The 21,179-nt window shown below is 32.2% G+C and overlaps 2 protein-coding genes across 3 annotated transcripts; one reads left to right on the plus strand and one right to left on the minus strand.

The window, feature by feature from the left end:
- Positions 1-7,542: 7,542 nt before the first annotated feature.
- LOC112274410 (proline--tRNA ligase, chloroplastic/mitochondrial) lies at positions 7,543-11,121 on the minus strand. Its single transcript, XM_024503883.3, has 4 exons — positions 10,883-11,121; positions 9,604-9,959; positions 8,986-9,200; positions 7,543-8,746 (listed from the first exon to the last, which is right to left on the minus strand). The coding sequence occupies exons 1-4, from the start codon at positions 11,100-11,102 to the stop codon at positions 7,717-7,719; spliced, it is 1,821 nt and encodes a 606-aa protein (XP_024359651.1). The 5' UTR covers positions 11,103-11,121; the 3' UTR covers positions 7,543-7,716.
- Positions 11,122-16,874: 5,753 nt separating this feature from the next.
- LOC112273886 (coproporphyrinogen-III oxidase 1, chloroplastic) lies at positions 16,875-20,581 on the plus strand. 2 transcript variants are annotated; one of them, XM_024502914.3, is made up of 10 exons: positions 16,875-17,334; positions 17,437-17,586; positions 17,789-18,049; positions 18,257-18,332; positions 18,916-19,010; positions 19,094-19,177; positions 19,511-19,598; positions 19,721-19,845; positions 19,947-20,045; positions 20,159-20,581. In XM_024502914.3, exons 1-10 carry the CDS (start codon positions 17,101-17,103, stop codon positions 20,237-20,239), a joined length of 1,293 nt encoding a protein of 430 aa, XP_024358682.1. In that variant the 5' UTR covers positions 16,875-17,100; the 3' UTR covers positions 20,240-20,581. The 2 variants fall into 2 exon arrangements, with proteins under 2 accessions (XP_024358682.1, XP_073386092.1); XM_073529991.2 differs by having other exon boundaries at positions 17,087-17,334; positions 17,434-17,586.
- Positions 20,582-21,179: the final 598 nt, after the last annotated feature.

The raw sequence follows: 21,179 nt of genomic DNA on the forward strand, positions 1-21,179 counted from the left end.
TGTGACTGCATTGCTATTTTGGACAATATTGAGTAATGTGCTTGGATTTTCCATAATATAAGTACAAATCTTCTTAATGACAATGAGTCTTCTTTTATTTAGTAAGACATATTTGTAGCTAATTGAAAGGTTAGAAACTTGGTTAACAAATTGATAGCTTGTAGAATAAGTTAATTATGTGGCATATCTATAAAAAAACTTATCTTACAAGTTAAGATATGTTTTTTTAAGTCAACATGTGTTGGAGGTCCTATAGAATATTGCCATTTAGCTCCTAGTAAGATAATATATATGGAAACAAGAATAAAGCCTTCTTTATTCTTATCAATTTTTTTTAAGTCTTTAGTCTTATTTGAAGACTTTTTGGTCTTCTTATCTTTGGCAATAATCATTCTAATTTAATATATTATCATCTTTGAGTGGTTTTTTAGTCTTTTTACGTGATATACCAGTGTATTGAAATTTTCTTTATTTGAGATTTATATCCTTTATATATATTATTTAACTAGGAGCTATATAACAATGTTTTATAGAACCTCTAATATGTGTTGATTTTATAAGACATATGTCGTAACTTGCAAGGCAAGTTTTTTTATATATGTGCCATATAGTTAGCTTATTCCATAAGCTAACAACATGTGTGGCACGTGCTTAACATGTCAATTAAGTTTTTAAATTGTTAATCAACTACAAACATGTATGAAATCAAAACCACATCTATGACGCTTCTAAGAGACTTTTTTAGAAGATAAGATGAAATTAATCTATTTTTATCTATTTCTATTTACTCATATAGGTAATTATTAGAATAAATATGTATGTCCATGATAATTGTTATATTTTGAAGATTAAAGATAATCCATGTTTAAACAAATAATTTAGTTTTTTAACACTAATAATTTCCTTAAAGAGACTGAATTACTCTTCTTTGTGAAAATTTTTATTTGATATTAGAAGTTACAAATTACCATCCTCTAATTTAATTTTTTGAATTTAATTAATTTATTTATAGAAGAAAAGATTATGGATGCTACTCTTAATAGAAGTGAGAATAGATTTACAACTATTGTAGATCTTCATGAGCTTATTTACATTCTAAGAGTAGAAATCTCATGTATTTTTACTATGAACTATAGAGATACTATTCATATACCTATGAAAGAAGTCCAAAATCTATGCTACTAAGTTGTGTAGTTGAGAGAAGCAAATGGATCAACCTTTCAATCAACTACAAATATATATATATATATATATATATATATATATATAATTTTGAATTTAAATTCTTTTAATATTAATATTTTTAAATATATATTTTATTTTTTATCTTTATATTATAATAAAATAATAATTTTAATATACTAAGTTATATTTTTAGAATTAATTCATATATATATATATATATATATATATGTAAATATTAAAATGATCCATCCTATCTTAATCATTATTATAATCATGGCCCTTATTTCTACCTCTCTTATTTCCAACCTCCATTCCATCATTTCTTAACCTTCATCATCTTGACTTCTATTATTCTCAATTCTCATCTTGGCTTCTTTCGGTCCTTTTATTCTTTAACAACTTCCAAATCTCTTGTATTTGTAGATATGGAAGGATTCAATAATTACAACCTCATCATAAAAAATAAAAATAAGCAAAATTACATTATGGATAAAATCATGGATTTGATTAGAACCAATAGTGAAAGAATAGTCCATGGCTCAAAGCATACTAATGAGCTTATTAGCAATGGTTTCATGTAGTAACATGGCTATTAGTTGAAAGAAAAAAAATATGTTTTATTTTAGAAGAACCTAATTAAAAAGATATAGTTAAAAAAAAATATAGATAAAAGATAGGTAGGTAGTAAAATCTTGTAGTCTTAGAATTATTTTTTATAAAATAGATTCTATTTAATTTCTATAGCCATAAATTAGGTAAAAAATAATAGATTAGAAAAATAAAGAATATAGACATATGTAGGAAGGATTTAGGAATTGATTTTAGCAAAATTTACCTCAAGAAAATAAGAATTGATATCTAAAGAAGAGTGGTTGCCAATTTAGGTCAAAATCATACTTTAAGGCACATACCATGTACCTATAGAAATCCTAAGGTTTTTTTGCAAATCAAAGAGTAAGATTTGAGAGCAATCTTAAGGAGAAAAAATTGAATATTATTTTTGTTTGGATTAATATTGAGATTTTGAGGAATTTTCATAGTTATTAATGTACTCAATAGATTTAGATTTTACTAAATAAAAGAAGGTTACAAATTTTAAGATTTTGTAAATTTTATAGTATATTTATAGGTAAATTTTTAGTAATTTGTTGTTGTGCTTGTTGTAAATGAGTTTGTGAAATTTGAAGTCAATCAAGCAATTAAATTGAAGTATATGAGAGTTTTTGTAGATTATGGTCTTAGAAATTTGAGATTTAAGATCAATTAGTGATTCCAAGATAATATCTAATAATATTTACTAATTAGATTGAAGCAAAATTTAGTGAAAGCATTTAAGACTTCAATATCTATATACAATCCAATTTTTAGAGTGATTGAATGATTCAACAAGGAAAAATTGGTGTTGAAAAGTCAACATTTAAGTTAGAAAAGGAAGGCAACCAACAACTAAGTGGTTTTGAGAGCTTTTCTTATAATTGATATATTTGATTCTTTTTAATTTTTGTATGTTTATTAATTACTTGTTGCTTGAAGTATTGGTATAATTTTAATTAAAATATATAATTTAATTAATTTTCATTGAGGTTTTAAATAGCTATAGTAATTAATTGAAATTTACTTGGAATTTTTTTAAGAGTATTTAGAGTTTCAAGTTTGATTAGAATTTAATTAGGAGTTGATTAGAATTTAAATAAAATTTGGTCTAAAATTAGGATTTATAATTTGATTAGGATTTCATTAGGATTTAGGATTTTATTAGGATTTGATCTAATATTAAAATGTAAGTTTTGTTTACAATTTGTCTAGACTTTTTTTAGAATTTAATTAGGATTTAGGATTTCATCAAGTTTTGGTTGAAATTGATTTAGGATTTTATTAAGATTTGTTGAAGTTTATATTAAAATTTGATTAAGGTTCAATTATGATTTCTATTTTTGATATTTCTTTATAATTTTTTTATTATATATATTTTATTAAAATTAAACTATGATTTCTTTATATTTTTTTTATAAGTTCTTAAGACTTCTTTTGGATTTAATTAAAAATTGACTAGTATTTTTATAATTTAATTAAAGTTTTTTTAGGATTTTATTAATTTTTTTAGAATTATCTTGTTACAAGTTCTATTTTTTCTTCAGTAGCTAAGTATTTAGTACATTTTCAAGTAGACTTCACATAATACAACAACAAAATGGTAAGGTTGGTATGTGAAAATAACTTGCTTAGCTCTAAATCCACACTATTGTGGCAATGGCTCAAGGTACTCATGTACTCTTCAAACTCTCTTACATTTAAATATATTAAAGTTATAAAAAATATTGCCACATTTTTGCATTGTCTTCAAAGAGAAAATTATTATCATCATATAACTTTTTTGTGTCTCGATGTATAGAATAGAAAGATGAACCAACAACATAGGCATAGTCACCATCACTTGACGCAAATGTTGAGGCTCAACTTACAAGTGACAAATCCTTAGCAAACAAGATGAGGTTGTACATCATTCCAAGAAACATCTATAACATGCACAAGCTAGATTCAATTTTAATAGACACATTGCACAAAGAGTTGGAGCAAGAGCAATTTATTCAACCCATTGTCTCTCCTATTAATATATCTCCTTATCTCAAATATATTCCAAAAAAATAAGCTTGAATGTACATTGTAAAAACTTTATCAACAACTCGTGGCCATTTGGTATTTCTACCCACCTCTTATTGAAGGCAAAATTATTAATACAGCCATTGAAAAATTTACATAGTTCTTCCAAAAACTACATGGACTTATAAGAGAATCTTAACACACATATACATACACATATACACAAACATGATTAGGATCAGTAGTATATTTCTCTTGTGATCTTTGACTTTATTGATTGTGTGAGTTGAAGAAGCTGTCAAAGCTTCTAGCTCAAAATATGTTATCAAAGATTGTAACAACATAATTTCTTTACCACTGAGATTTCTATACTCTTTGCCCTCCATGTAACATTGATCATCGCAAATCACTACTACAGTATAAAACTTGGTTTTTAGAAGATACACAATTCTAAATGTATATAATTTTCATTTGTAGCACTTATAGTAAGTTGTCTTTCAAGTAGTGTTTTTGCATAGCCACAATTTTACTTATGAGTGAATACAACCTATAAGCTTTTTTTTAGATACTATAGACAACAATCCATAGAATAAACTCAAGGTTTTATTGAGTGAGGATCAATTGGAGACATAGTATTGAAACAATAGGCCTATGGTCTAAAAATTGGGCTTTTATGTTTTTTCTTTTGTGAATTGAGGTACATATCATGATTCATCATACTAAGTTTCTACCAAAAAAATTGTAGTATTTCTGTGAAAAAATAACATTGATATAGTCTTTTGAAGTAAAATAGTACCTTATTTTATTATCATGCATGATTCCAATATAAAACTATGTTGTTTTCTTATGCACAATTTCATTGTCTTTGGATTATTCTCAAAAAATTTGAAGTTGAAAGTAGTTCTTGAATAACTTGGAAATTGCTAGGAGTTTGTTTGTTAAAAACTTTTAGTCAAAAAATGAGTCAAAAATTTTCAATGGTTTTTTATTTGAAGTAGAGTATGAATTTTAATCTAATTGAGGTAGTAGCAAATGTTGACAATAGAGATGTGCAAATGTGAGTTAGAAATGAGAGGGACCATAGGGATTTTGAGATGAAAGTTGAAAATGAAGGGAACAAGAAGGGTCAAGATGAGAGTTGGGAATAGGGAGGAAGAATATAGAGGTTAAGATGAGAGCTAGAAATAGGGAAGGGAGGGGAGAACATGGAGGTCAAGATGAGAATTGGGAACAAGAGGAGGACAAGATGAAGAAGGCTAAGAATGTAGGAAATAGGGACTAAAAACAAAGTAGGTGGAAATAAAGGTCATGATTGTAATGATAGTTAAGATAGAGTGGTTTGATTTAATAAATGGATGAATAATTTTAATATATATATAGATATGAATGATAAATCAATTCAAATTTTTACTAAAGAAATCCACTCATCATGACAATCATAAAAAAATAATTACCTCTAGGTTCATTTTTCTACTATTGGATCTACAATCAATAAAACCAAGCACATTTATTTGCAATCATGATTACTTAATCTTCATCGTTGTTACAATAATAGCCACTTCTATGTGCAAAAGTCCTTCTTAATATAATCCTAATTATTTGTTTAAAAGAAAGGGAGGAACTTGTCTCGAATTGGTCTCATTGCTCTACTCCTTACTCCTACTTTGCATCTCTATTCTTCATCTCTACTCCGCTCCTTGCTTCCACTTTGCATCTTTGGTCCGCATTTCTAATCCACTCCTCACTCACACTTTGCATCTCTAATCTGCTCCTTGCTTCCACTTTGCATCTTAAGTCCACATCCATGGTTCAGCCCACAAACAACAAAAAGATTATAAAAAAAAGAAATCTAAGTTACTACAAGGAATTTTTAGAAACCAAGTTAAAATATTTCAAAAATATCTAAAATCAATGCAAAAATTTGTGCAAAATTCTAAAAGTACATATATTTTAAAAAAATAAAATAACATAATGTGATAAAAATTTCTTCAAAACTTAAATTTTAAATAGAATATGCATTTGGTCTTAAGAAAGTTGGATATAATGTTAGAAGAGCTTGATTTAGTGGTGTGGTAAAAAGAACTTAACAAAATCAAGGAATTTTATGATTGCTAGCATTTTGTATGCATAATATATACACAAATTTATGGACGTAATAATAGCTAAATACTAAAGGAAATATAAACATGAGCTATAAAAGTTAAATTCAATATTGTTTGAATATAATTATGATGAAATATCTTCATTTTAAAAAAATAAATAAATAAACACTAAAAATATATAGATCAAACAATGGTATAATCATCAATATAATAATAAATAAATTTGTACCTTTGTTCAATTTAAATTTAAATAAATGAATATATATATATATATATATATATATATATACATTGATTTAATTATGCTAATTTTTTTTATCATGGAATTTTTACAAGAAGTACATTTCATTCAAATTTAAAATCATTTATGATCGTGTAAGAATATTGCTTTAATAAAACTAGGATGCTGTTAAAATTCAATTTAGTTTTCTGAAAATTCTACCTAAATTATATAATAAAAGATATCCTCATGACATTGCATAAAGTCAAATTTAATATATTATGTACATAGTTTTTCTTATAAATTTTTATTAAATTTCCATTAATAGAAATTAATTCAAAAATGTTAATAAATATCATAAGCTCAATATGAATTTTAAACTGTCAGCATTGAAGAAAAGATTGTTAGATATTACTTGATTCAGTTTTTAAATCCAATATAAAAATATTTGACAGTCTGTTATAACTCATTTACGACAGGATGCCTTTGTCTTTTAGAAACTCGTAAATATGCAATCTTTTTTTTATCATTTTTAGCTCTATATCTAATTAAAATTAAACCTATTTATTTGAGAATGAACATTAAAATGCTAGTATAATTTTTCCTCTGGTTTCCTTTTGAATCAAGTGCAATAAAGATTATCCACTGTTTAAATAGTTACTGATGACAAACATGAGAGAATTATCATATTATTCTTACAAAGTTTTTGATTGCAAAAAAAATCATTCCTGCAAGGATATTTTTAGATTTTGATCATTTCATAATTCATTGATTCTGTATTAGAATGATGGAAATCAATTTTTCATTTGATCAATACAATGAAAGGATCTGAATGCTAAATCTACCTTAAATATTGATCAACATTATATCATATACTTGTTCTAGTTAATTAATGAACCACCTTTCATTAATGACTCTACATTGAATGATTTGATACTCTAGGTTTGTTTGTAAGTTCCCTCAATCACAAGTCAAAAATTGCTATGCACGATGTCCAGTGGAACATGTATTACGTATGTTTGTCATATTTTCCGGAAGTCAAATATGTTTTTCCATGAGTACAAACAAAAGAGAAACGTTCTCATATTTTTACATCTAATCTGAGAAAAAAAAAAAAAAAAAAAAAACTAATAAATTTATATCTTTGCTTGGAAGAGCTTGAGTACAATAATTTAAGAATTGAGATATATCACAAAAGAATTGTAGCAGTTCGAAAAAAAGGCTTCCTCATTACGATAAGCATAGACAATATTTCAGCACAATCAGCTGGTTTACTCCGCTAATCTCAGATGGGCTCTGAGATTAGAACGGAACAATGTTGGATTTATTAAGTCTGCTTGTTAAGGGGAAGGGCACGTCGTGGTTACTTCGAGCCTTAGGGATTCCCTTCTGTACTGTATAATGACAGTTTCATGCATAATTATTACATTTCAGTCACGTGGTTAAAATTTACTTCAATTCTCTCCAACATGGACAGAAATAGGCTAACACGGTTTTAAGAGCCCTTGGGGAGAAGCTGATGTTCTCCCAATGGACCAAATACTTTCATGAATGGCTGACAAGTGCATCTGTGAATTAAAAAAAAAGAAGGTGCAATCAACACTAATTCTAGTAAGACTTAGCAAAAATGGCGACCTCAGAGGCCTGGCTTCCTGAAAAGAAACAGACATTGTTGTGTTCCGGCTGCTCGAACGGGAAACACCTGATTGTGGCCCCTGTTTCCTCTTTCACCCGTGCCTCATCTTCGTCACTTCCTGCCCATGGCCCTCTTGCCCACTGGCCCTCTTTGATGGCTTCCTTCAATTCTTCATAAGAGCTCACATCAACGATATTGCTGTCCCTGAATGCGGTTGCCCTCGCCAGCAAACTCTCTTGGATTTCCTCTAACCTGTTCTTGACAAACTCCACCAGAGGTTTTTCCTCCATAGACACCCCGAACTGTTTTCCATCCTTTCCAGGCACATCCCTCCTAGCAACTACCAGAACATTCTCTGCAACATCACGAGGACCAATCTCAATCCGAATGGGTACACCTTTCATTTCCCAGAAATTGAACTTAAACCCAGCAGTCTTTTGGTCGGACACGTCCAACTTCACGCGCAAACCCGCACCCTTCAATATCTTCTCCGTCTTCTCAGCTGCGGCCATAACGTCTGCTTTCTGCTCATCTTTCTTCCAAATCGGTACAATGACGACTTGCAGAGGTGCTACCCTTGGTGGAAAGAGTAGACCCGTATCGTCACCATGCGTCATTATAATTCCTCCTACCATCCGGGTGCTCATACCCCATGAAGTTTGCCACACGTACTGAAGGTCCCCTTTTTCGTCCGTATACTGGGTGTTAAAAGCTTTAGCAAAGTTTTGGCCTAGGTTATGACTGGTCCCTGCTTGCAAAGCCCTCCGATCGCCCATCATGGCCTCAATTGTATACGTGATAGAAGCACCAGCAAAAGTTTCTAGCCTTGATTTACGACCAACTACTACGGGAATAGCAGCTTGACTGTATGCGAATTCTCGATAAACCTCGATCATTCTAAGTGCCTCCTCCTCTGCCTCTTCCGGAGATGTATGTGCTGTGTGCCCTTCTTGCCACAGAAATTCCAGTGTTCGTACGAATGGTCGTGTCCTCATTTCCCATCTGCACACATTTTCTCTCGTCATCAGAAAAGTTGCAGAAGAGGATATTTAACTGAACAAAAAAAAAAAAAAAAAAAAAAAAAAAAAAAAAAGAGTCTGCATTAGGTTCTTGATTTTGTGTACAAGATTTCAATCATGCAAAATAATGAAGGGTGACGAATGAACAAAACTTATTCGTTCGATCGAAAGGAAGACTCAAACTGGCAAAAGTAAAGAAAGCGTCTAGAAGGGAGTGCTCACCTGTGCACATTGGCCCACTGGTTGATCAAGAGAGGAAGATCTCGATAACTTTGGACCCACTGGGCAAACATATGATTAACAATGGTTTCACTGGTAGGTCGAACGACCAGTCTCTCTTCAAGCTCTTTACCTCCGCCAATAGTGACCAACGCAAGCTCGGGACTGAAGCCTTCCACATGGCTTGCTTCTTTCTCAATGAACGAGTACGGAATAAGCTGAATCGAAATAGAACCATTTGTAAGCAGAGAAAGCAAAGATTTCGAAATAACTGACAGTCCACAGGACTCCTATCAGAAGCTTGAAAAGAGACGGAGAGGTCTTATTCGCTTCCCGGGTGCAGACTTATAACAAGTGCTGATAAACATAACAAGTTCCTTCATGCTATCTTCGGTGGATGAGTTTTCTGTGTGGTATCAGACAAAAGAAAATAGAGGTATTTTCCATATCTTGCACAAAACCTTGCATCAGCACAGTACAGAGATAGAGAAAACAAGTGGCATAAAATGTTTCATTTGGGCTTTTTGGTAGGAAATCTATGGCGTTTATCTTCTACAGAAAGTTGATGTGGGCTATTCTGTTGAAGGAAAGCTGATAGCACTTCAATCATAAGGTCCATACCTGGGGGAAGTACATGTTGGAGTGACCCGTCTCCTTGAATCTTGCATCCAACCAACTCTGAATGAACTCCCAAATGGCGTATCCATATGGTCGGATTACCATTGTCCCTCGAACAGGTCCATAATCAGCAAGTTCAGCTGCGTCAATAACATCCAAGTACCACTTACTGAAGTCTTGGCTCCTGGGGGTTACTTTGAGGTTCTTTTCTTTCTTTGGTTTACTTTCCACTTTTTCTTTGGATTTCGGAATCTTAGCTGTTGATCCTCCTTCTTGCTCTTGAGTCTCCACAACGGCAGCTCGAATGTGGGTAGAGAGGGATCGAGTAGCAAAGGATACTCCATTTCTTCTCGTCAGTCCTGCAGCCATTTGAAACATCAGGGCAGAACATAGAATTGACGATTCTATCACACACACACACACGCCAACAAAAGTTCATTATCATCAATATTATTACCATCGTAATACAACACACAACGACTATACTACCTCGTAAGAAAAACCCTACCCAAAAAGGTCACACTTATCGTCTTCTTCTGATCAGCCTAGACATCGATTGTCAGTGCAAACGGGCAGTGTAATAAAGCGAGTGAAAAATGCACTTTGATTCAGCGAGTTTGATATTCACAAGCACTCAGACCTCACTGTATTTAACCAATCTGCCCTATTGTAAAGGACCAAATCCTGCTCTTCGACAACTCCTACACGACTCAGTACCATTGTAGCAACAGCACAATGCCAGTAATCCTCCATCAGAAAAACTACCACTAATCTCAAACTCTGCCAACTGATTTTCATATTAATCAACTTCCCAATCCCAATTGACTCACTTCCACTTACAACCAAACAACCCAATCTATCGCACGACTCAACCACTAATGTCATTCCAACCCCATCCACTACAGTAAGATCGAATTTGGATTAGGGTTCAGCGTCAAGGCCTACTATGAAGGTACGCAACCACAAGTTCAACCGCACTGCACTCACATGACCGGCAACCACATTGTGAATCCCTACGTAGGCATTCACGACCAAATCAAAAAACCAGAGTAGACTCAAGAACCACTCAAATTCAGCGCAGAAATCACCACTACTTCACAATCCCGCACTTTGCCACGACGAGCATGACTCTCCCAAGCCTGAAACCACCGTCACATTCCTAATTCTGTTTCACGTGGAGATGAAAACCGCAGAATGACATGCGAAGACGAGTCTAACAGTAGAGCGCCTCAAACACACACGCATTGCATCACGGAATTCGAGAACCGGATTGTGAACTGACCAGACGCTAGAAATTTGCTCCGTAAGCTCTGGGAGCAGAGTAGAGAAGCACGGTGCACCCCGACTCGGGAGCTCCGGGAGCGCACGAGCAGAGGGGCCCAGGAAGCAGCAGCAGGTCGAGAGGCGAGCTGAGAGACGACGGCAGGCTGTGAGAGGGAGTACTTGAGCGCCATAGCCAGACCTCCTCCGCCGCAGCAGCAGTAGTCCAGTGCTCGCGCCATCGCCACCACCTCCTCCTTCCTCGTTCTCTACCCCCGATTCGCATTCCCAGCCTACCCTTCCTTTGTTGCTTGCTTCCCGAACTCGCTGCCCGATGCCCGGATCAGGGCTGTTTCGGGCTGCCCGACCCTCCGGCTCTATCCAAACCTGGAAGGAACTATGGGTGTCCTCCCTCCTCCTTCCGAAGCCTGTTTTTGGATATTGCTGCTTCATGTCCCGGGATCTATTATTTTTAGTCTCAAGTTACATGCACACCCCAAAATGCTATACATATATAAATAAATAAATAAAGATCTCTAATTGGTTGCTTGTTTTGTGGAGATTAATACTTGCTATTATTATAGGAGTCTTGTTGGTTGAGCAATAGACGGGATAGAAGAGAAACAACTTGCCTGGATTTTATTTTAACTTTATCTCTTTAATCTTGAAGCAAGTCCTTGACTTCCTTCTTGATTCCCTAGTCCTGTAGGATCTCGTGCTTCATTTTTTCCAACTCCAACTTTTCATCATCACTTTTTTAGGCTAACTCGTTGTAGATGTTTGTCTAATTTGCCAAGCCTTGCATTCACTCTTAAACTCTTTTAGAGTTTTGACAGTCATCGTTACTACTTCAATACAATATCTACACTTGTTCTGGCTAGATTTTTGAATTTAAATGGTTTTTATTATAGCTTCAAATCAAGCAAACAAGTAAGTGCACAATTAATGTTTATTATACTTGGCTTCTAAGGTTTAGATAATACACATATAAGAACTTGGTAGAGGTTGAGCGAATTGCATCAACTTTTTCGTTCTAGAAGCTTCACAACACCTTTACACTCTTCTTACATCTATGGCAAAATTGTAATAGATAGTAGGATTGCACAAGCTCCACTCACTTATGTGTGTACATGCTAGTGGGCAGAATGATGATAAGAGTATTAAGTCAATTCATGCTCAAAAAAAATAAAGCATAGGACTAGAAGTTGCAGTGGAATTAGATAAGCAAAGTTAAAATCAAAATCAGTTAGGGTCACTACCCAGTCACTCCATCCATTGATTGGCCAATGGGACCACCATAGGAGATGATATTAAGATCTTCAAACTAATATTAAGTGTTAATCTCTATAAAATAAGAGCCAATTAAAGGTCTTTATTTTTTTTTTTGGTGTGTATATAACAATTTGGAGTGTATGTATAGCAACTTGGGATATATTTGTAGCTTAAGACCTTTATTATTATTATTATTATTATTCATAGAGGATTAATTGCAGTCTTTGCTTGAATTGATTATGAAATACCACCATTACTTTTAATTTTAATGATGTTTGTAAAATAAAAGCTCTTTAGCTTAAATTTATGTTTTTTATATAATAAAATCTATTATGAAATATTTTAGATTTTTTAATATATATATATATATATATATATATATATATTTTTTTTTAATGAAATATTTTTTATTATTTAGTTCTATTATTATAAGTAGATCTAATTTTTTACAAGTTAAATAATTTTTTTGGTGAAACTTTACGCTAATTTAAATGGTTTGAATAGTATTTGATCAATATCATCATTTTGTATCATTGGATTAAAATTAATCTTATTAGATATTATTAAGATTGCAAAATGTCATTCTTATTAGATATTAGGACATGCCTAAAATTATTGAAGGGTAATTTCTTTAATCAAAATAAGTGTACATCATTGCTTTTTAAAGTCATAAACTTAAATGTTGGTAGATTTTGTATAATTCAAAGTGTTTGTACTTTAACTTTGTAAATCTTATATACCAAGAGCCTAATAAATGACCTTTTTACAAATGCCATAAATTCAAAAAACCATTAGATGTTGGAATCAAGCATATCTAATTTAAATGGTATGTTAAGCATTAAGTAATGTGAATTAAGATCTTTCTTGTCTTTAATAATTATCTCATATATAGATATTGTATTTAAAGTTTTATATTTGAGTAAGATGCACCAAGATTTATTTGGCATGTATACAGCTTACTTTGAAGGATAAAAAGAAGCCAGTTAAAAATATATTATAAATTGCAACCTTAAGTCTTTTTTAAAAAATCACAAATGATCTATTTTTATGAGAATTTGCAAAGATATCTTTTGATTGAATCAAACCAATGCTTGTTATAATAGATTCTTACAAGCAAGTAGATATAGGAATAGTTAATAAAGCTATTCAAAATATATTTTAAAGAAAATATTTAATTATTTACTAATATTAAATATGATTAATTTAAATTTTCTAAATACATTTTATTTTAGAAAAGATTTATTAACATTCAAGGTGCAAAAAATCAAAGAAATTTAAAGAAATATAATAATATTTTATAATATTTACAACTTTTTACAATATTTTTTTCTATCTATTCGATTAAAAGAAAATTAAAATTAAAAGATAAATCTATAATTAAAAATAGAGTCTTTTTAGTTGTAAATATTCAATTAAAATATTTAAGCTAATTAGACGTAGACTCAATTTTATTTTATAAAATTTCTCTAATATTATTATTCTACAAAAACATATCACAAAAAAAGTTGTAGATAGAAAAAAATTAGTTAATATAGTAAATTTAATATCATTGACATATTTTATCATTAAATTGTGATATATTCTATTATTAAATTGTGATATATTTTTAAAGGAAATTAAAGATTATGTATCTTTCCTTTCTATATAGCTTTCTAAATCATGAAAATAAGACCATGCATTTTTATTGAAAAGTACTATGATATCAAAAGACTCCTTTAGCTCACATCTCTTTAAAATTAAAAATAATAATATCATTTTTTTAGAATATTATTTAAGAAAATTATATTTAAATAATAAAGATAAAATTTATAAAATTGGAAAAAATAAGTCCTAGAACTTCTATACTTTTAATTAAGAAGTTTCAAAATACTATCTTATAATTTTTGATAAAATCCAAATTTGAATTTTTCTTATTTTTTCATTATAAAACCAATTCAAATTTCATATAAAATTAATTTTTTTTCTAATAAAGATTTTGAATTTTTTTTTAGTTATAATAATCAATTAAAGTAATAATCAAAGAATTATAGCTAAGACCTTATATCTTAAATTTAAGACCAAAAAATATTATATTATCACTTTCATTTTTTCACTTTTTTTAATAAATAAATTTAAATAATTATCTTGTAAATTTATTTTTGTGACATTTTATAATTATTTAGATTATTAAAGGAATTTTATTTATATACATATAAATATTAATATTTTTGAGGCTAAAATAATTATAAATTTGAAATATTTAAATCAAAATGTATCTGATCTTTAAAATTTGAAATATTTCAATTAAAATAAATATAATTTTTAATGTTCAATTCTCTTTGAAGAAGTAGAAGATTTGTTGAATCTATGTCTTTATTTATAAATACCAATAAGTATTAGATCTTTATTTTTTTATAAAACATAATAGAGTACTATTAAAAAATCTAAAATTAGTCAAATGTCTTTATCCAATCAAAACTATTAGCTTGGAATTAATTTAAAGTTTTTTTAAATATTAATTCTTTCTCCTAGAAATATAAGAAAAATAAGTTAGATGTTTAAGAAACTATTCAAATTTATTATACTACAATTTATGAAATTTATTTTTTATACAAGATTATTAATATAAAATAAAAAAATTTCAAAATTTGAATTAGTATAGATTGACAAAATCTTTCAAAAAAATATATTGTTATAAACTAAGAATTATAGATTTTTTGATATATAAATTAGATATTATTAAATGGCCAAGAATTTCTGTATTTTAGCTCCTTGGTTGGTTGAATTCAATGGGTGAGATGTTAATTATATTATTCAATAGTAATATTGGTCTTAATGACATATGCTTTTTTAACTTCTAAACAACTTAGATCACTCTCCAACTTTGTAACCACTAAAAATTGGAACAAATATAGAGCCATCAACTAATATTATTGAAAAGTCTTGTCTTAGAAGAATAATCTCTTATATTCTCAAACTTTGATAGTAATTCACAAATACTGGATTAGTCATATATTATATAATAAATATAAAATTACTACAACAAATAGTTGAGTTATTATAAGAAACAATGGGATCTTTAATACTTATATGATAAAAAGAAATAAGAACAATATTAATCACTAATAAAGTAATAAAATTAAGAAGTAATACCATCTCCTCAAAGACTTTGTCTTAAAAAAAAAAAAAAAAAATCTCACGTAAAATTTTAATTAGTGTTGCAATCTAAAGATTCGTTGGTACATAGATGTTGTAAAACAAAACCAAATCCAAAGGACAATTTATTTATTTATTTTTGATTGTATAATATAGACTTTTGTAATAAAAAAAAGTCATGGTTTTTTGTATTGAATATAAAACTTGTGATTATCAGAATTGTTGTTTTCATGTTAATCTCTTGCTGGAATTTCGAAATTTCATCGTTTGTACTGTGGATTGCAATACCCTCAAGTCAAAATCAGATAAAAAGTTGACTACTAGAAGTATATGTTTTACAACCTAAGGGGTGGCTAAGCACATTGCAGGAGACCCTTTTTAAATGAGAGTGTTGAGAAATACCATAATAATATCTCACAAAGCTATTATAAGATGGAAGGTCTCTAGATGCATAATGACTGCAAATGTATCATTATAATTAGTGCACGGGCATTGCATGTCCTCAAGGACAAGAAATTGAGCCTTGTTGTAGAAACTGCTCCATTTGCAAGTATACACTGAGCAAGTTGGTAACAATTGTGCATTAAGGAGGTAACAAAGCAAATTGAACGACATTAAGTTGATGAAGTTGACAAAGCTCAAGTTCTTCTGCCTCACACCACTTATCTACATCAAAATTGTTTATGATTTATTTTATGTGATAAACGAGGAGAGGGTGGTCCTCGAACTTGGTTTTACAATTTTTTAAAATTAATGAAGCATAACTCAACTAATATGTTTTTGGCAATTAGTGGGTTTTATGAGCTAAGTTTGTTTTAGACTTGTTCCAACTTCTTGCTCTACTTCTTTGACAATTGGAATTTTTTCATAACTCTGTATTTCAAAACATGTGTATAAAATCATTTAATCAAATATTTTAAAAATAAATAAATAGGTATAACCATGATCAATGCAAAAAAATTACAAAGTAATTATTCTATCTTTAAAATGATTTTAATTTATATTTTCAATATTGTGATGAAAAAATAAATTACATATTAATTTATTAAAGTTAATATTGAATTTGTAAAAACCAAAAAAGAACATTCATTGCAAACATATTGCTAACATAATTAATATTTTCACTGTCAGTGATACTTCTTTCTATGGCCAATTTATTTATAAAACTAATTACAATACATATGAACTCATCCTTCTAAGTAAACCTAATAAAAAGTAACTTACAAAATTTAAGAAGAATAAAATCTAGAAAGCAAAAAGCAAATGGGAGGGGGAACCAAATAAGGGATTCACAAGAACGAAGCATATGTCACCATTTCGCCATGCATTGTAAAAAGACGATTACAAACGAGATGCAGTTTGATGTGTACAAAATGAATGGTAATGACTATCCACACCACAAATGGACGACCGGCGGACGAATGTAAAACGGACGGAAGACAGATGATATATACGAATGAACGAATGAAGTAACATTTAAATGGATGAAGCAAACAGATGCGGAGCGAGTAGGCAGAGGCAGCGACGATGCTGACTTGGCGGAGGAGGACGAAGACGACGATGACGAAGGACGAAGGATCTGTTGCTCTAGTCCCGCTGTGAGGAAGGTAGCCTACTTTGAGCTGGGCTGGTTCCACAGACAGACACAGACAGAGTGCGAGAGAGACCGAGAGAGCGAGCGAGAGATTGAGAGACTGAGAGAGACTGAGCGTCAGCGTGATCGACAGGGATCCTGCAGCGAGCGAGAGAGAGAGAGAGAGAGAGAGAGAGAGGGATAGAGGGATAGAGAGAGCCAGAGAGGGGGGGGGGGGGTTGTGGGTGTTGTTGTTCTGGATGGCGCACTGTGCGACCACCATGCAGACCATGGCGTCGGGAAAGTGCTGGCTCGACGTCAGTCTCAGTGCCAGGGGACTGAGTGCACCAATCCCCCCTCACGTTATGGCTCCCATTCTCGCTGTGAAACCAAATGTGAAGTCTCTCTGCGTTTCCAATTTCGTTCGCGGTATTGGAAGCACGATTGATGTGGGCCGGAACTTGAGACTCATGCCCGTGCTTTGTTCTGTGAAGGTAAGAGGAGGCTTCTGTTGGGTCATTGGTGAACTTTTCATGCTCGGGTGTGGAAAAATCTGAGAAGGAGGCTAATTCCGTGGGATTTTTGATAAAAAGTAGGAGGAGGAATCTTCGCAGAGCATTGATGACGAGCAAAAAGTGTCTGAAAGGCCCTCGACTTTGTTGCGAGAAGGAGAGAAGGTTCAGTGGGATAACCCAAGCACTGCCAGCATGCGAGCACGTTTTGAATCTATGATTCGAAAGGCACAGGTAGTCTCAAATTGTAAATCATAAGCCCTAGTTCCATTCTCGTCTTAGAATTCTCATGGAAAATTCTTCAAGAATGGGTGCAATTATTTCGAGAGTGTGGTTGCTTGTACCTGCCCAGTCACGCGTTGAGGGAAATTGTCCACATTCAGTAGGATTTCATCTCTCGATTTGACAATTTAGTAAGTTACACGGTCGATTGTAGGATGACATATGCGCGGCAGTGGAGGCTGTAGATGGGTCCAAGTTCAGAGAGGATACATGGATTCGTCCCGGGGGTGGCGGCGGTATCAGCCGGGTTTTGCAGGATGGCAATGTCTGGGAGAAGGCTGGTGTGAATGTGTCGGTGGTGTATGGATCTATGCCACCTGAGGCCTATAGAGCTGCGATCGGAGGTGCCTCTGCGAACGAAGAGGCCAAAAACAAGGCCGGCCGAATTCCATTTTTCGCTGCTGGTGTTAGCTCTGTATGTTCTCTTCTGTTTGAATGTTTGACCTTGTGTTCAGCTAGATCATGTCAATTCACAACATCATTGATGCATCCATACTGTTTGTTTCAACATTGTTACTCCAGTCATTCATCTGAGTTCTTTGGAACAAGATGCATACATGTTGAGTCTATCATTAAGGTTAGGAGTTATCGAACGGCAGTGACAAGTGGTTGGGGATTCCAGGTGATGCACCCCAAGAACCCCATGGCGCCCACTGTGCACTTCAATTATCGATACTTTGAGACAGATTCCCCTCAAGGTAATCATGACTTTAGGTGACAGAGATTCATACTTACTTCATGAAAAATGTTTAAGCTATAGGCTTACAATGTGTGCACATTAGCATACTGTTCATGCTAATGCCAACACTTTTTGTCAGCACTCACTTTGTTCGCACCTATATGTTGTGTACTGGTAGAATCGAACGTGCCTGCTAGTGATAGTTCGATAATTCCAGTAGAATCGAAGTCCTTGTCGTTCATTAGCGAGCATTATTCGGATTTTTTCATTAATGACCCGACGGAATTGTAATATTTGGAAACTTTATCTTAAAACTGGAAAATGGTTGAAAGATAAACTGTGGGAATCATGGGAATAACAATTTTTTCTCTAAGTGGAGTCTTGTTTAGTTTCCCTTGTGTTCAAGTAGTTGAAAGTATGTCAAGCAATAAGTGTGCCCAATAAAGGCACACAATCATTGACTAGAGCGAGCGTCACTTGAGCTATGTTAGCATAACTTTCATCTTTTGCTAGTATTTTTAATTCTTAGCGACTTCCATTGATTTCCACATTGATCGAAAAATTTTACCTGTGATCACACACATTTGACCTGGTTGGAGTAGATGTGGAGGGGGCTCCAAGGGCATGGTGGTTCGGTGGTGGGACTGATCTTACTCCTTCCTACCTTTTTGAGGAAGATGTGAAGCATTTTCATCAGGTGAGTCGTCAGCATTGGCGTTAAGCGACTAGAGTGTGAGAGCAAGTATAATGGACTTCTCACAAAATCTTATTGCTTTGCAGGTCCAAAAGCAAGCTTGTGACAAGCACGATCCAGAATTCTATCCAAAATTTAAGAAGTGGTGCGACGACTACTTTTTGATCAAGGTATTATACTCCTTTAACCTGTATCTTGAGGTCCTCTGTTATTTGTTATGATCTTTACGCTTCGTAGCAATGTCTTTGTGCTCAAAATTCACGGGTTTATCAGGACTTTCTCGCCTTCGAGTCATTCGCCCTGTCAGAGTGTTCCTTGATATCACGTATCTTTCAACTGTTTTAATGTCTATTTGCTCACCAGACATGCTCGTATCCTTTGACGAATGGTTATTGATTGGGTTGTTTTATATTTGCGTCAGCAATTTTCGTTGTAATTAGTTGTTGATTGAATGGATGTGATGGTGTCCACTGATCTTGAGGATTTGGATGGGTCTTTTGCAGCACCGAGGGGAAAGGCGAGGTCTTGGAGGAATCTTCTTCGATGATTTGAATGATAGAGATCCAGAAAAAATCCTTACTTTCTCAACAGGTACTTGCAGTGCGTGCATGTTTTTTAAATGAAGAACTTATCAACTTACATTCTACCTCAAGTTAGTTTTGTGCAAGCCACGAAGTATTGATTTTCTTGAATACCATTTGTTTTTTTTGCAGAGTGTGTAAATTCTGTGATTCCAGCTTACATTCCCTTGGTAGAGAAACGAAAGGACATGACATTTACAGAGAAGCAGAAGGCATGGCAACAACTTAGAAGAGGTCGTTATGTAGAGTTCAACCTGGTAAGTTTCTCTCGACTTGCACTTACGAATGAGCGTGAGCTAATAGCCCCACTGTCATCTTACGATGCTGCCAATTGATGTGGAATCTCTCTTGATTGCAGGTGTACGATCGAGGAACAACCTTTGGGTTGAAAACAGGGGGTCGTATTGAGAGCATTTTGATGTCGCTACCTTTGACTGCTCGCTGGGAATATGACCATGTGAGTACTCATATTTACCTAAAATCGTGTTTTATTTTGTTGGGATTTTCATTTCTACTACGTTTTCTGATTGCTGCTCTTCTCTGACAACATTAGTTTTGGTGAAAATACAGACCCCCGAGGAAGGTAGTGAAGAGTGGAAGCTTTTGAATGCCTGCAGAAGCCCAGTAGAGTGGGCGGCATTGGAATTATAGAGTGGTTAGGAACGGAACTGAAATCATCCCACAACATTTTGAGCGGTTGGGTGCAAAGCGTGTGCTACAACCTGGGTATGTTAGTCGTTTGCTACTGGGTGAGTACCAGTAGTGAGTAAAAATCCTGAATTGGGTGCCATCAGTGATCTTAGATCAGGTTTACGGATGGTTTATGGAGGTAGAGATACCCAATTGTATTACTTGCATATGATGCATAATGCATAGTTGCACAGTTTTATGCATGAACTGTTGAAGCACACGGAGCTAGAATGTAGATTTGGAGGTTCATAGCATGTATTTGAATGAGACACAACTTGAAGAAGTTTCATTTGATTTGACATATTTTAGAATGTTGGACCTTTGAAAATTGGATTTGCTCATCACTATATAATACATAAATTACTAAATGATTTATGAAGTTTTTCGCCTGTCGTTGTTATTTTTTTGGAAATAAAACTTTTTTAGTTTTATGTATATTTTAGAAATAACCAATCTCTTTTCAATAGATAATATATTAAAAAATATAAAATTCGTAATTTGTTTTTGAAGTTTTTTTTTACAATTTTTGAATATTCTCTTTTGACAGTCCTTCCATATATATATATATATATATATATATATACACACACACATGTAAACATAAACTTTAATGATCCACAATACGTTTTTTTATTTTTTTTTATTTTTTTTCCAGTTTTCTGATTTAAAAGCATAATAATTGATATTTCAAAAATATCAATTTTGACCTGTTAATATTTTTTTATGATATGATATTGCATCTTATGTTATTGAAATTAATTATGATTGTTTTGAAATGATGTCCATCTCCCTTTTAAATTTCTCTAGGAATGAAATATAATTCTAAAAATAAAATTAGTTTTTAAAAATAATTCATTAAAATTTCTGGAAATTTTAAATATTAAAATGCTTTTATTTAATG

Source organism: Physcomitrium patens, chromosome 21, assembly GCF_059467195.1.
Source record: "Physcomitrium patens ecotype Gransden chromosome 21, ASM5946719v1, whole genome shotgun sequence".
Taxonomy (NCBI): Eukaryota; Viridiplantae; Streptophyta; class Bryopsida; order Funariales; family Funariaceae; genus Physcomitrium; species Physcomitrium patens.

What these genes read in the sequence shown, in the direction of transcription:
- LOC112273886 (XM_024502914.3), top strand. Translation starts at nt 17,101, where the DNA reads ATGGCGCACTGTGCGACCACCATGCAGACCATGGCGTCGGGAAAGTGC. An exon ending in GTTATGTAGAGTTCAACCTG is followed by an intron (nt 19,846 to 19,946) that starts GTAAGTTTCTCT and finishes TCTTGATTGCAG; the next exon opens with GTGTACGATCGAGGAACAAC. An exon ending in CTCGCTGGGAATATGACCAT is followed by an intron (nt 20,046 to 20,158) that starts GTGAGTACTCAT and finishes GTGAAAATACAG; the next exon opens with ACCCCCGAGGAAGGTAGTGA.
- LOC112274410 (XM_024503883.3), bottom strand. Translation starts at nt 11,102, where the DNA reads ATGGCGCGAGCACTGGACTACTGCTGCTGCGGCGGAGGAGGTCTGGCT. An exon ending in GAGCAAATTTCTAGCGTCTG is followed by an intron (nt 9,960 to 10,882) that starts GTCAGTTCACAA and finishes AAATGGCTGCAG; the next exon opens with GACTGACGAGAAGAAATGGA. An exon ending in CAGTGGGCCAATGTGCACAG is followed by an intron (nt 8,747 to 8,985) that starts GTGAGCACTCCC and finishes AAATGTGTGCAG; the next exon opens with ATGGGAAATGAGGACACGAC.